General features: G+C 48.6%; 1 protein-coding gene and 1 long non-coding RNA gene across 8 annotated transcripts in view; one reads left to right on the top strand and one right to left on the bottom strand.

Annotated features, from left to right (window-relative positions):
• Positions 1-4791, top strand: part of LOC148410006 (calcium-activated potassium channel subunit alpha-1a-like) — a 30857-nt gene extending 26066 nt beyond the window's left edge. For 4 of the 6 annotated variants that reach the window (XM_088439369.1, XM_088439368.1, XM_088439367.1 and 1 more), the window contains 9 exons: positions 132-356; positions 939-1131; positions 1316-1429; positions 1508-1576; positions 2055-2185; positions 2322-2516; positions 2690-2808; positions 2876-3088; positions 3501-4791. In XM_088439369.1, coding sequence (XP_088295495.1) covers positions 132-356; positions 939-1131; positions 1316-1429; positions 1508-1576; positions 2055-2185; positions 2322-2516; positions 2690-2808; positions 2876-3088; positions 3501-3522 — 1281 coding nt within the window. In that variant the 3' untranslated portion in view covers positions 3523-4791. The remainder of the gene's footprint in view (positions 1-131; positions 357-938; positions 1132-1315; positions 1430-1507; positions 1577-2054; positions 2186-2321; positions 2517-2689; positions 2809-2875; positions 3089-3500) is intronic. The other 2 variants (XM_088439372.1, XM_088439370.1) reach the window with 1 other exon arrangement.
• A 155-nt stretch (positions 4792-4946) lies between these two features.
• The window catches only part of LOC148410003 (uncharacterized), an 82200-nt gene continuing 71235 nt past the window's right edge, over positions 4947-15911 (bottom strand). Inside the window, exons 4-7 of one of the 2 annotated variants that reach the window (XR_015868434.1) lie at positions 14407-14599; positions 5897-6014; positions 5167-5240; positions 4947-5038 (exon numbers count right to left, since the gene is read on the bottom strand). This is a non-coding gene — a long non-coding RNA (uncharacterized LOC148410003). Of the gene's footprint in view, positions 5241-5896; positions 6015-14406; positions 14600-15911 lie in introns of both variants that reach the window. The other variant, XR_015868433.1, reaches the window with a different exon arrangement.

Genomic DNA, 15911 nt, shown 5'->3' with positions numbered 1-15911 from the left:
AAAATTTTGACCCTACCGGGGACAGAACGTCCGGAGTGTCGAGACGTATGAATCCGTCTTTGGAAAGGAACGAGTTGAGGAAGGGATATGTTTGGCCCCGCCCTGATATTCGACGGACCTTTCCCGGGCAGACTCGGAGCGAGGCGGCCATGACGGTGCTGAGCGGCCACGTGGTGGTGTGCATCTTCGGCGACGTCAAGTCGGCGGTGATCGGCCTGCGCAACTTGGTCATGCCGCTGAGGGCCAGCAACTTCCACTACCACGAGCTCAAGCACATCGTCTTCGTGGGCTCGCTGGAGTACCTCAAGCGCGAGTGGGAGACGCTGCACAATTTCCCCAAAGTCTCCATCCTGCCCGTGAGTCTTACCGTTTGTCACATTTCCAAAAAAAAGTGTTCGGCGCGAACTGCTTGTTTTTGAAATGCAGTTCGGAAACAGTGCTTAGCTTAGCGCTAACGAAACACGCTTAATATCCCTCTGAGCCCCTCAAAAAACGGAAAACAAATATCAATATTTGGGGACGCGTCTCGCGTTGAGGCATATATTCTTTATCCTCTGTATAGAGTGACTGTCGCTGCGGCTCGGCTACCAAAGCGATCGAGTACAATAAAGTACTTTGGCTGATAAGTTATTACATTAAGTGGTCAGTACCACAGGAAGGTATTGCGTTATGAATGACTTTGTTTGTGATTGACTACGTCAATACTTTAGTACCAACTTCTTTCAATCATTTGGCTAAAAACCCGAACGAACCGAATAGTTGTGTTTTTACATGGGATTGAACAGCCGGCCTCTTAAAAAAAAAAACCTTCGAATGCGTCTGTTTAATAAACGGCACGTAAACGAGACAAATACGATCAGGCCGTGGAAAGTGAAATTTTGCAGAAAAGGCGGCGTCGGTCTCGCTAACCACCCTTCGGCCTCCCCCCGGCGGGAAAGGGCACGCCCCTGAGCCGAGCGGACCTGCGGGCCGTCAACATCAACCTGTGCGACATGTGCGTCATCCTGTCGGCCAATCAGAACAATATCGACGACGCCTCGCTGCAGGACAAAGAGTGCATCCTGGCCTCGCTCAACATCAAGTCCATGCTCTTCGACGACAGCATCGGCGTCCTGCAGGCCAACTCCCAAGGTGGGCGGGCCCCACCTGCTTGGCGGAGCGCCTAAAAGCCCCGCCTTTTCCCCACGCCGCCCGCATGGCTGTCTTTCACTCTTGTGTTTCGACTTGCTTTCCGTGCGGTTACGAGAAAAGGATCCGTCTGCTTTTTCGAGCCGCGGTAACCGTCGGCCTTTTCTGCGCGCGTTTTGCGGGGCAGGCTTCACGCCGCCGGGCATGGAGCGCTCATCTCCCGAGAACAGCCCCGTGCACGGGACGGCGCGGCAGAGCGCCGCCGCCACGGGGGCCAACCTTCCCATCATCACCGAACTGGGTGAGCCCCGCATCGGCGCGCGTGCGGCGCCCGCCCCGGACGGCGGTCCGCTTGACGCGCCCGCCTTTGTCCCGTTAGCAAAAGCCGCGATTTCCCTCGCTCAAGATAAAAGCAGCGGGACCAGCATACAAATGATTACCGAGCTGGGTAAGACCGGACGCCGCTCGGGCTTTTTTCTTTTGCTTTTCTTCCTGCTTCCGGTTGTTTGCCGGGCCTGTCAAATGCTCAAAATGGGGGCGGGGTTAGCGTTGTGCGCTTTCCTGTTTGTTCTTTGTTTGAATGCTTGTTGTCTCCTTTATTGACGTGACGTGCTTTTCCGAAATCGGGCTTATGGCTCCGAAAACGACAAGCGAAATATAGGTTGTAGTGCTGCGCGACGCGTTGAACGTTCCCTGCATTCAAGATGGGCGGGTTAGCTGTAAACGCACATGCCAAGGGCACTCCTCCGACGTCCTACTACTGCGGTCCTTCAATCTTAAATGATGAACTCCTTCGGGGCCATGGACGAGAATTCTCCTAGGGGGTAGAAGCCAATCGAGCGCCGTAGGGATAACCGTGACCATCGGATGACATCCGTTATATTTGGGGAATCGCGTATATTCCGGGTTCTTATTTTCTCTGGCAGTGAACGATTCCAACGTGCAGTTCCTGGACCAAGACGACGACGACGACCCCGACACGGAGCTGTACCTGACCCAGCCCTTCGCCTGCGGCACCGCCTTCGCCGTCAGCGTGCTGGACTCCTTGATGAGCGCCGTGAGTAGGCCGCGCCCATTTTCACTATTGATGCACCGCGATGAACGCGTACGTGACGGTTGCGGGGAAGAACCTCTTGAAAAAAGGCCTGCAACGAAACCTTGCTACCGTCCCGTTTGCCTTGTTTTTTTTTTAGACCTACTTCAACGACAACATCCTGACGCTGATCCGCACGCTGGTGACGGGCGGCGCCACGCCGGAGCTGGAGGGGCTGCTGGCCGAGGAGAACGCCCTGCGGGGCGGCTACAGCACGCCGCAGACGCTGGCCAACAGGGACCGCTGCCGCGTGGCCCAGCTGGCCCTCTACGACGGGCCCTTCGCCGACCTCGGGGTCAGACTCCCGAATCGCCCTCCCCCCGGCCCCCTTGTCTTAAGTGTGCGGCAGCCATTTTTAGATCCTCCTTTACGTGTTAACTTTTGATACTGATATTGCAGCTCGGCGACAGCAGGCGACAATTTTTGCCGCACCCGATCAATAATAGCTTTTTTTTTTTTTTTTTTTAGGACGGGGGTTGCTACGGCGACCTGTTTTGCAAGGCCCTGAAGACGTACAACATGCTGTGCTTCGGCATCTACCGGCTCCGCGACGCGCACCTCAACCCGCAGAGTCAGTGCACCAAACGGTGAGTCCCGCCTTTTTGGCAAAAGGCGAGCGGGTCTGAGCGTGCGTCCCTCCCGCCCTCTCCGCAGCTACGTCATCACCAACCCGCCCTACGCCTTCGAGCTGGTGCCGTCGGACCTCATCTTCTGCCTCATGCAGTTCGACCACAACGCCGGGCAGTCGCGGAGCAGCCTCTCGCACTCGTCCCGCTCGTCCGGCAAGAAGAGCTCGTCGGCGCACTCGCTGGCCGCCGTCAACCGGGCCAATCGCGGCAAGGGCAGGGACCCGCGCGACAAGTTCAAGTACGTCCGGATGTTTCTCCGCTTTCACATAGTGATATACTCTTCACATTTTGAGGTTATTTTATTCTCCTGTAGATGGCGATCTTGCTTTAAAGATGAAATTTAGTGCGCTCCTGTTGCATTAACACTATGCGCTATGCTGCTAGCGTTCATGAGGATAGACAAAGTATTCCTTTGGCGCCATCCTCGTGGCAGGAAGTGAGTTGAGGAATTTCATTCGACTAATGTAACGCCCTCTTGTGGATTCCACACGCAGTTACAGGACAGTCAAGCCTCAACGCTACCAATTCTTTTCCCGTGGCTTTTTCTTTTTTTTTGCGCCGACAGGGAGGGACGTTTGAGTGGCAAAACAGTGCCCTCCGGCGGCAGCTCGCGGAACAAGCTTGCGGATTGACCTCTCGGTGTGTTTCAGGAAAGACGTGCTTTACAGATGAGCTGCGGGTGGGCACGCGCAAGAGGAATGGAGACAATCAACTACTTTTGCATCCCTGGAAATGAAGTCCTCAAAATGCTGCCGTTGTCCCGACGCCATCTTCACTCGACTTGCAAAGGCGGCGCGAACGACCCGGCCTCGTATTCCAAATGGAAAAGCTTCCATGGGAACTGCCCGCCACGTCAATGACGCGGGACTCCTTTTGCGTCCTCCTCTGGTGTGGGGCGCAAGCCCCGCCTCTCGCGCCTTTCCACGCAACGCAAGAAATATACCATGTATGGTATACTGTATGTGGAAAAAACAACAAATAATGACCGTGTATAAGAGGGTTTTTTTTTCCTCCCACAGAAAATCCATCACTGTATAGTAAGGTATATTATAACAAAAATGACCATGTATAATTTTTTTTGCAAAAAACAACCGTGTATATATATATATATATATATATATATATATATATATATATATATATATATATATATATATATATATATATATATTACACACAGTCTTTTTTTGCAAAAATAAAAATGTGTAGCAAGCGTTTTTCGCAAAGGACCATGTACAATACCATTATATAGTTATATTTTATAGATTTATATTTCATCTAAATATTCATTTCAATTCATATATTTCCTTGCAAAAATTGCCCTACATAATAAGGGCTTGTTTTTGCAAAAATAAAAAGAGCAGGTATAATAAGGCTTCTTTTCTCGCAAACAAACTAGTAGCTTTTGTGTTTTTATTTCATTTTTAAAAACAATAGTTATCGGCATGAGTTTTCTTTGCAAAAACGGCTGCGTTGATGACACATTCCCCAAAAACTGACCATGAAGACATCGTAGGCGGCAGTCCCCCCCCTCCCCCAACCACGTACCTATGTAATTTGTTGTTTTGTCTGTGGCGCTGGTATCCGGGGCAACGGGAAGGCCGAGGCGCCGCTTGAGCCCAAAAGAGGCTTTGCAAAAAACAAGCCGCCCACTTGTTGTTTTGGGGACGCCCCCGCCGGCAGCACAGTCAAGCCCCGTTTATCGGGGGGTTAGGGTTAGGGCTGGGGGTCCAAGATTTGATGTATATACGCGCACAATATTGACTCGCTTTCATCCTGGATTCCAATTCATCGACGCCATTTGTATTGCTTGATCACTTTGATCTCGTTTTATTGTCTTATTTATTCAAAGATTTATTCAACAACAAATGGATGTGTGTGTGTGTTGTACTCCCATTTTTTTGGTTGTATTTTTAATGAAATAAACATCTATGTATCATCTTCTCAAGCAATGTTTTTTTTCGGGGATGTGCATGGTACATTTTTCAAACAACAGTCTATAGTAAGGCTTTTTTCCGCAAAAAACGACAGTCATAGTAAGGCTTTTTTACCCCCAGAGCCGCCCTAAAAAAAAGCCTTACTATAGACTGTCGTTTGTCTATCGTAAGGCTTTTTTTTAGGGCGGCTCAGTCGGCGACGGGTTGGAGCGCGGTTCAAGACGGCAGCGCACATCCGGTCCCCGTGCCGGCTAAGCAGGTGAAGCAACGCGAGCGAGGCGAGGCGAGGCGGCAGAAGGAAAGCAAGGATATGAGCGGCTTTTGAAGCGCAGCGCCGGCATATTGGCGGCGGGTGACGTCCACGCGACTTGACACGTACCAAACCTGCAATGTCCCACAGCCATCTGCGCCTGTCAGCTCCGCCCGCGTCAGCCGCGCCGTCTCCACGCCGCCCTGACACATGTCACAAACTTTTACGCGTCTGCTCTTTTTCGCCGGCGCGCGCACAAAAAGCGAACGTTAGCCCAAGTGCGTGAGAGCGCCGGCCGTGGCTGGATCAGTGGGGGGCAGGATACAAAAATGCAAAATAGCAAATGGGAAACATTTGAATGTATATGTGGTAGAATGGCTCCTGTATTTTCAATCAATTTTCCTTATTTTTTTAAATTATATACATATTTTGCTTATTTTAACATATTTGTATTTAATAAATCATTTTATGAGAAGCAAAATTCATTAAACAGATATTTTGTGAGTCAATACTACTACTACTAGTTTTTCTGAAATTCGACTGTATCTATACTATGGTATATAGCAAATGTAGTGAATAACTACACGACATAAAAAAAAGAAAACGTTTATCAAATATTTCCCGTCTTAAATATTTATTATCGAACTAACTAAAGATCTTGCCTATTGTTTCCGGAGACGCCACAAAGGTGTCTAAACGCCACGGCGGCGACGGGAAGCCGGGACGGGGCCGAAGATACCGGCGCCGCGTCGGCGGGCGGCTTGACGCTAAGCCGAGCGGACTGCGCCCCGGCCGGCCGCTCGTTAGCGGCGGGAGGGACCCGCGGACAGCCCGCCCGCGTCAACGCGCGTTTGCTCACCTCGCCGGGGAAGTGTGCTCATTTGTTCACGTCGCCTCCGCTTCTGGACGTCATCTCGAGACGGGAGCGCGCGGAGCTGTCGCCCGCCGTTAGCGTCCAAACGTCACGCGGCTAGCTCCTAAGAAGGAACGGAAATAAAGAGAGAATTCCCACAATTCCGACCGAAAGTTGAAAATTCGGAAAAGCGTCTCAACAACTGACCAACGATTCTCAGAATTCGAACCCGGAGTCTGAATTGTGGCTATAAAGAGAGAAATCAGAATTCGGATTTTCATCTCACAACCCTCAGAACAGAGTCAAAATTCTAAGAGGAATGTGAGAATCCCGATGACCTTTCCACTGGCGCTGACCATCTTTGTACTTTTGCTAACGTTTCTGACATCAATGAAAAGAGGATTTGAGGTGATGTTCTACTGTACTTGCACTTACGAAATTAATTTGTTCCGGAAGTCATTTGGTCACACGAGGTGCTTTTCACATGTAAATAACCTAATCCGTTCCAACCCTCAAAAATGCTCCCAAACCTTTTAACTGAATATTAGTAACAAATACATATTAGATTGACATTAGTGCATGATAATCCAAATGTATCATGGAAAGAATAATAAAAAAGCACTCCTAAACCCTTTAAATGAATCATATTCATTGCAGCAGTTGACGATATGAATGCAGTTCACTTACTTGCCTTGAGATGGCGCTGGTATGTTGGTAATGAGCGCAGGGAGACACCCCTTGAATTTATACCTTTTAGTTTGACATTTCCAGTGATCCGGGAAGTCCACGAGAGCAATAATATTAATTTTTGGGATTATTCTGAGTACGTAAGTTTACTTTAGTTTGGGGTCATGCGAAGGGCTTCCCGTGTGATGTCATTGCTAAAGCGCTAACGACGTCCCAGCGAGGCCCAAAGTGGTACGCCACATCTGCGTTTTGACGAATCTCGACTTTTGTACCACTGCGTGTCTTTGTCATGGCGTGACGGACGGACGGGCGGGCGGCAAAGATGGCAAAAGCGGGTGACAGGCGGAGCTTTGACTAACACTGAGGCAACATAATGAGGGAGCCAGAGGTGAAGGGCGCGGCGGGGTGTCGCCCGGCGCGGAGCGCCCGTGATTGATGCGCTCCAGTCAAATGAAGCGGCGGCCTGACTGATTTGACGCTGACACGCGCTAACGCTCATCCGTCTCGATGGGCCCCGCCCGCCCGCCCGCCTCCCGAACTTATTTTTAATCCCTTCTTCTTTTTCATTCCGCCCCGCTCTCCTCTGGCTCGTCTCCTTGCCGTCGCCGTCGGGGAGACGGAAAAACCGCATCGGGTGAAGCTAACGATATCAAATTTGGTCCCGTTTGGAAGGGCGCCTCGAGATGCCAGCGGCCCCAGGTTTTCCAAATAAAACCAAAGCCATTTTTTGCTTCCACTTGCAAGCGTGAATTTACGGTCCTATTTACAGCGCCATCTGCTGGCAGAGCAACAAAGAAGCGTTTCCAAGGTTTTTGGAGTATTTTGGGGGAACGAATGAGGCCACTTACATGCAAAAAGTGGCTCCACTTGGGAAAAATTCACGGCACCAAATGACTTTATTCCGTAAGTAGAGGTACGGCTGTGTAATAATAGTTCTTTGATTTCCAAGTAAGAACATTCACACTGATTGAGACTATTTTAAAGGCAAATTTCTTTTGAAGGCTATGTCGTAAGCGCATTTTTTGCACAATTGCGAGCTGAACGTTCCCTGGGGCCGCCTCGACCGACGCACGCTAAGAAGCCACGTCGTAAACGCGGATGAATGTGAAACAATGAAGCCTTTGTCGGTCTTGTGTTCACAACATGTGATTAGCGGATAGAGGGTAGGGGGGGGGGGCACCGGTCGCCCCGAAAACTCCACAAATCATCGTTCTGATCAAAGCTGCGAGAATAGCTTGGCATCACTTGAAAAGAATATCGAGTCGTGTCCCCGAAGAAAAAGATGCAACACGAGAAGCCCATTTGTTTTTTATGCCTTCAAATCGTGTGGCGATTGTCCTTTAAATACCATTTATCGGCGGGCCCGCGTTCACGAGGCTTTCCACGAAGGCCTTCCGCTGCTGAAAATTCGCTTGCGTTACCGGGTACTAGGATTAGAAAAACATTTCCGTCCAATCCCACCTGCGGACCCCGTCAAACGGAAATTCCCAAATTTGGAAAAAAAAACATATGCGTTAAATTCTCTACAACTATATTGTAGCAAAGCATCACGCCTCCGTATCCTGCCCGTCCGCTCCGAGCGCAACTTGATTGGCACGGCGCGAGGCCGCAAAGGGAAGGCGGGGCCCCGCGTGCGCCGTTCCCGCTCTCCGTCCGGCGTGACGGCGCAAGATGGATTGCCGCTGGAGCCGCCGATGCTTTCCACGCGTTAGGACGCGTCCCAACAATCCCTGGCCGGGAAATTAAACAGGAAGCGAAATCGTCAACAGGCTCGGACGCAAAGCTCATGATGTAAGGCAAACTCCAAGGCAGTTGTTTTGTTTTTTGACTGACTACTTGAGTAATCACCCAAAGCAAGTCCCAATACCACTTGTACTTTTAATACACATAATAAAATACTTTTGACTTTTATTTTGGGAAAAAAATTGCATTTCCTACTTGGGGAGTTACGGTAATTGTGTAATCCACGTCAGCAGGTGTTGACAAGAGCGCGTTTCGCGTATTTGTCAGCTGAGAGGCCGAGGCGCGAGCCCGCCTCGCGTCGCCCCGCCTCGCCTCGCCCCGCCTCGCCTCGCCTCGCCCCGCCTCGCCCCGTCTGGCCGCCCCCGCCGGGATCATGTGACCTCGGGCGTCCAAAAACGAGTCTCCGTTTTCATTTGCTTTTGTTCCCGATAAGATGTATAAATGATGAGCCGGCTGACAAAGTAGAGCGCGGAGGTGGGCGGGGGGAGGTGGGGGCCCCCCCCAGGCGGCGCATCAGTCACGCTCGGCCTGTCAGCAGGTAACTGATGGGGGCCCTACAGGCACAAAGAGCCCTTTTAAGCAAAAGAGGGGGCGGAAGCCAAAGTCGTATATAAGCCGCTCTTTAAAGCCGGGGGGCCGTAAATTGCGGCAGTCTGCAAAAACTGTACGGCGCCGTTTCATTTTGGGATAACGCGCGGCCTATGGGGGGAGCGGCCGATAAAACAAACCAAAAAACCTACCACTGTACCGGAGGCTCAGCTCCTCTTTGAGATTCTCACTACGGCAGTGATAAGTCCTTCTTTCCGGACGATTGAAGAAAACGCGAGTTGGAATGATTCACAGAGGTTCCGATGAGAAAACTTTGTTTTTTGATTTTGGTCAGTTTTGCATGTACTAGGAGGTTGGGACGCGGCGCATAAGTCAAAGTGCCAAGTGCGTCATTCTAAGTTGAGGCGGGGGCGGGTGCTGATGGAGCACCTTCCCCGGCACAATTACCAAAGTGTCCGCATTAAACTGATGTACGAGTGCTTGATGTGTAGGAACTGCTGAAATTTTAATACGCCTCTCATTAGGCGCCGGCGGGATGTCATTGCGATGGCCCCCTTCCAAGGTCACGCTGAGGGGCAGAAGTTGAAAGCGCATCCATCCGCTGCACTGCAACCTTCCAAACACAAAACCATACCGTCGTGGACTATACGTCTGAACGGGGACTTATTTTGCAAAAAGAAAACCTATTTATGGTCGCGGTGGTTTTTACAGAAATAGAAGGCCTTACGTTTTTTGTTTGTTTTGTCATTTTTTGCTCTTATTTTGAAAAAAAAAAGAAAAAGAAAAAAAGCCTTACGATTTTTGTTTGCTTTTCCATTTTTTTCTTTTTTTTGCAAAAAAATGCCATATTACAAATGGTCACTTTTGTGTCTTTTTTTTAAAAATTTTTTTTTATCAACAGCCTTACTGTAAATGGTCCTAAAATAAAAATAAAAATGACTTTATACGGTTGTTTTCACACTAAAAAAAAAGCCTTACTATACATGGTCGTTTTTTGCAAAAAAATAAAAAATAAAGGCGTTACCGAACATGGTCGGGGAAGAATATGAAGTGGAAACATGAAGTCACCCAAAGAGAAGAATCTTTGTTTTCTCAAGTGATAGCGTATTAAGTGGACCCATAATGGGTCACATAAGCGATTGCTTAAGTGGAAGCATATTTGGCGGAAGCATACTTTGGGAGTCAGGTGTAGGGGAAGGATATCGGATGCAAACCTTAAGTCACCTCCATAAAAGTGGATTTAAGTGCTCATTGGTGTGGAACCATCGGGAGCGACTTATGGAACCCGTTTTGCTCACTCGGGTTCAACGGCCCGCTCCCGCCCCGGGGCTACTGGGCACGTTCCTTTTTTCTTCTTATTCTGAAGAAAAACTGCACAAAAAGATTTTGCTGGAAAGACGTCTGAAAGCAAACTACAAAGAAAATGCACCACCTCCGTGAGTGGCGCGCATCCGCCTTGGAACAACAATGGCGGCTAACGCCATCGTTCATGACACTTTGTATAAACAGTGTAAGCTATCAGTGGCGCCGATCAACATGATTGATTGCGGCCCGCCTCCAGAGTAGACTGACGTGCCAGGAAAAAGCCCCCGCCCCAGAAGCAGTGCATTTGAGGGCTGCCAGCGGTGATTAATGCGCTCGCCACGGGTAATCCCACACCCCGGGCTAATAAAGGAGGAATGTATCGCGGGGCAGATGTCATCGCGACGGCGCTCCAAGTAGCCGCCGACAATTGACTTTCTTTTCCGTAATTGTGTCGGAAAAACTCGGACGTGTCGGGAGCGAGAAGAAACGAGGACGGCGCTCGAAAAGTACGCCCGCGGCCTCGCCGCATCATTCAGCGCTTACGAAGCGCAAGTATACGGCTAGCAAGAAGCTAAGGTTGGATTTGGGTTATGAAATGAAATGTAGCCGCCATGCAAATGGTCCACACGCGACACAAGTGAAGGTTCGCCATGAGATTCCAGCCTCGTGCTTTGCATCTTACTCTTAGCGTACGCAATTGTAAAATAAAATTAGAGAATGCTGACCGCGACGCCAGCAGGAGGCCAGCGCAAGAAGCTAACAGTCGGCATCATCGCTCACCGCTAGCATGCGCGGGTGTGAAGTGAAAGCGAACGCTAACTTTACATATGAACAGTTCCAATGGGGCTTTCATCACAAATGGCACGTGTGAAGCGTTGTCGAGTAAAAATGAAATTAATTGGTGTAAAATGTTACTAATGGCATGTATAATGACGAACATGAAAATGCTAGCGAAGTACTCGGCATCCTTACTCAGTGTTACTGTTAGCCGCAGATCTCAAATTCACTTCACAAACTTTTGTACGAGAAATTATTCCATTCAGACAAAAAAAATTTATATTTTCGATAGATTTTTAAAACTCTTTTTGAGCACAGCAATTGATTGACATCTTTTCAGTTCCATTTCATAGTTTTTCCCGCTTATAGTCCGAAAAAATGAACGTTTTGTAGTGGTACGAATAGCATTTGTAATTTTGGTTGGGGACCCTTGGTCTAGTGCATACGTTGATTTTCCTCTGTGAAATCTATATCAGATATAACGAATCATCTCCTAGATATGATTGCTTCGTATGTTAGCGCTCTAATCCTGCTTTGTTTTTGTGAATAAATAATGAAACTAGGCGGCGGAACTAGTTATTTTAGGCATTTTTATTTTCTATCGCTTCCAATTCTGTACGTAAGGGTTAACAACGTCGGACGCTGTCAGCACCCAAAACGCGCTTAATGCGGTGTCACGGCCGCCATAAAGAGCAGCGACACGCCGCAACATCTGCCTGTTGATTAGCGGCGGGCGGCGAGCTCCCGTTTCCCGCCGCAATTATGAGCCGCGACTCCGGCTTTAAAGTTTAACGGCGCGCTTTACGAGGCGCGCTCCGACGCCTCCCGAGCGCACGCCTCGCTCTAATTGGCCGCCCTTGGTCACCGATGACCTCCGCGCATGTTGCCGGCGCCGCGTAGGTGCTGCCGTATTGGTTAGCAAGGCCGTTCGTTATTTTAGATTTATTTTATTTTAATTATAAATGCATAACTACTAATATATAGTTGGTACTTTTTGTGGAATTGCAAAAACATCCAGTCATTAAACCTTTTAGAAAAACATATTTTCCAAAAATATTCTGCCTAGAAGAATCCTGAAGCCTGTTGCCGGCACAGACGACGTCAAAAAGGTTTAAGGGGCAAACGGGCGCGGCGATGATGTCGGGGTGGGGGCGTGGCCTTCAGCTCAGGCATGAAAGAGCCGCCGCCGCCGCCGCCGCCGCCGCAAACTCTGTTGTTTGAAGAGCGGGGCCGTGCGGAGGTCACGCGGGCGGATGAAAGGCTTGACAGCTGGCAGGTGGAGCCAAAGGAGGCATTGTTTGCTCGGCCCCGTCCCAAACACGTGCTGGCGCTGCGCCAAGGGGAGGCGGGCCGGCAATGTTTGCCTTCACCACGACAGCGAAAACACATGATAACCCGCCGCCCTGATATTATTTTACAACGACGCGTATTTTCCGCACAGTAAGAAAGCCTTCATTTTTCTCACAAGCTAGGCTGCGCGGGATAAAGTGCATAAACAGCCAGTTTTCATTTTTGGGCGGTGAAAAATGAAATAACTTCATTGCCATGGAAATTCTTCAAGTTTTACGCTTCAGTTAAAAATGTATTTCTTACAATGACAATTTTCACAACACCGTTTGAAATGATGATACGCTCCGCCGATTTTCAAGCAGCAAAAACAGCTAGTTGTTATCAAATAAATCCAGAAGCTGTTTTCCAGAGCGGCTCTCTTTGTAATAGACAGGCTTGGGGGGGGGGGGGACTCTGCCACAATGGGGTTCACGACACGCATGTAAACAGGGGCCGACCGACAGGAAACACCTTTGCGCGGGTTATTCTTTGCCGGAGCCGAACAATGAGTGACCCGCCGGTACCCACAAAGCAAAGGGGCCTCCTCGGTCCGAGGCGGCCGTGACGTGACAATAAATATTGCGTGGCCCGCCATCAAAGCGTTCCTGTACACTACATCTGTTGTCCCCAAGCAGCGGTGGGTGCGTGCGATGCCGTTTTGGAACTGATTGAGTTGATTCGTTTGTGCTTTGTTTGGCGCCCCCTCTGGCCGCTGTGGATATTACATTTTGTAGTGAGGAAGGACGGTCGCCTCGTCTGTCTCTCTCCGAGATGTGTCCCACCAGTGTTTTTGGAAGAATGATAAGTCCAAAACGAGTTTGCTGATCCAACAACTTGTTACATGCTAGCTAATGTTAGCATGCAACAGGTTGCCTTGTATGCGTTTAGCCCCTCAGCATTTTTGTTTGGCGTATCGATAGGAGCTCGTTCCACCCCGTCATCGCCGCCCATTATCATCATTGTTTTTAGGACGTTTGACACCCAGGCTGTATTTATTGAACGCTTTGATTTGCAAGTTCATAACAGAGAAAACGGAGCCATTTTTCACCTCGGCAAAGGCCCGACAGCGAGCGATTCCAAGCCCGGCGCCCAAACCGCTTTGTCTCGCGCGGGTCCAAAACACGGGCGCCGTGACAAGATGATGGATGAAGCGCGGCTAAGCGCTCGGCCCGTCACATAGCGCGCCAAAACAAATGAGGGTTTTCGCACGGCATCAAGCGCCGATGTGGCGCTAATTAGAAAATGAGACGACGGGCGCACGGCACTGACATGCAAATGCTGGCCAATCATTAATATGAATTAGCCCCATTTCCTTTCCGGTCCTCGACTTGCCGCAACCCATAAAAGAAACAGCGAGAACCGCTCATTTCCAATTATGTTTTCAGTCCAACGAGAAATTTGTGAGGGCTGAATGAAAAAAAACACCTTTTTTTTTTCTTATGATGTAGCATGGGGAATAAAGTAGTTTTGAGTCATTTAGTTTGGGCAAAAGCTGAGATTTGCCGCCATCTGCGGGCCAGCCTAAAACGCTGACGTCTGGACTTTTTTGCCTGTTCTACTGCCGCTTCCCCTCCTGAGGTCTACTGGAAGGCAAGGTTTTAATTTTGGGTGTGTTGTTTCGTGTTGCCTTGTATGTGTTTGGCTTGTTAGCATTTGCATTTTTGCTAGCTATTTCTTTACTAGTTTCATATATTTTTCAATAAGTAACCATTTAGAAATGTCAGAATGAAGAGAAATGAAGAGGTTATGAGAGGACAGAACAATCGTACGGATTTGTGAAAAATAGGAAATTGACCATCTTTGGACTTTCCAGTTTTCTGCCCAACTGCAAGAATGAAAAAAGAAGAAAAATATGAAACGGTAAATCGGTGAGGCATGAATAGGTCAAGGTTCACTCCCCCCCAAAAATAAGCCCACCCAGAAGCCGGTTGAAAGCATTTTTTTTGGGGGGTGATTTAGTGTCCGGAGGATCCACATGGCGGCAGCCCGAGCGACGCGGGTCACTTGGGCCCCAAAACAAAGGAAGCGGCGCGAGCGCTGGATACATTTGTCACCGTCCCGCCGTCTTCGGGCCCGACGTGACCCCGAGCCCCTCTCTCAAGATAAATACCTCGGCGGCCGTTCACCTGGGCTCCCCGGACGCAAATTCAACTCGTCATCCATCATCCTCGTGTGTCATTTGGCTCCCCCTTCAGTAATGACTTTCAGCCCTCGACGTGACCGAGCGGCTTCCACCGACTCGAATGGCCGCCGGCTAGCAAGCGCGTATGCTAATGTGCCTCTCTCCTCATGGATTCGCCATTTCGCAATCAGAATCATCTGGGGGAAAAAACCACAAACAAAAAAATATCTGTCATTTGCAAGGTCGATTTGATAAGCCGTTTACAATACATATTCATTCATACGGTTTATTATCGAGCCATTATCGATTTGTGAAAGTCAAAGAAGCCGTAAAAGGAAACTTCGATCCATCAATTCATTCATCCATAAGAAAAAATACTGGCCTAAAAAAAAGCATTGAGTAAAATGTTGTTGAAATGCAAAGTGTTTTTTTTTTAACTTTTTGACAGCGTATATTTGTCATAAAATCCTAATAAATAGGCTCAGAGAGCTCCCAGGAACATCAGCATAGCTTTTATCTTATTGTATTCATGAAAATGTTCACAAATAAATTCATGAAAATGTTCACAAATAAATAGCTCCCTAAGGGTCTCAACAGTTCAACAAAAGAATGAAAAATAAGATGTAAAAATGAAATCATATATATATATATATATATATATATATATATATATATATATATATATATATATATATATATATATATATATATATATATACAATATGTGTGTAGCTGCTGATTAAAAGAAACAAAACCTGTGCTACGAATGCTATAATGCCAGCTAGCTAACATGCTAACCCTTTTCCTGGGTTGGTCGATGTCAGCGGTAACGTTATTAGCGGGAGCCGCGGCGCACCGGGGGTGAAGCTTATTAATTGTTGTTTTGATGTCACAGTGGCTGCGTGCACCCGCTGATTTAATCATCTAAATTCACCGCCGTGGGAGCTGGCCTTAGCGCCGCCGCTGTAAACGGCAACGAAGCCGGCGCCATTTAGATAGATAGATAGATAGATAGATAGATACTTTATTCATCCCCGTAGGGAAATTCACATTACCAGCAGTATCCTCAAGTCGAGATATAAAATATGAGAAATAAAGTACACAAGATACACATAAGTCCAGTACAGAAGTATACTTAAGGTGCTTGTTAACAGTGTAAACAGAATAGTGTGAATCGTTGGAGTCTAGTGCAAGTATAATTAAGGTGCTTGTATAAAGTGAATAGTGCAGTGCAGAGTATGAGGTTTAGAGTTTAATGTGAGCTTTTACTGCCCCGGGTGGAGTTGAAGAGCCTCATGGCATGGGGGAGGAATGATCTCCTCAGCCTGTCCGTGGAGCAGGACAGTGACAGCAATCTGTCACTGAAGCAGCTCCTCTGTCTGTGGATGATGCTGTGTAGTGGATGCGTTGGATTGTCCATGATTGATAGCAGCTTGTTTAGCGCTCGTCGCTCAGCCACAGTTGTCAGACTGTCCAGCTCTGTGCCCACAACCGAGCCCGCCTTCCTCA

The sequence above is a fragment of the Hippichthys cyanospilos genome, chromosome 17 (assembly GCF_059441005.1).
Source record: "Hippichthys cyanospilos isolate Australia breed blue-spotted pipefish chromosome 17, RoL_Hcya_1.0, whole genome shotgun sequence".
Taxonomy (NCBI): Eukaryota; Metazoa; Chordata; class Actinopteri; order Syngnathiformes; family Syngnathidae; genus Hippichthys; species Hippichthys cyanospilos.
The sequence above is the reverse complement of the archived record's forward strand: the minus strand, read 5'-3'. Positions and strand labels throughout refer to the sequence as shown.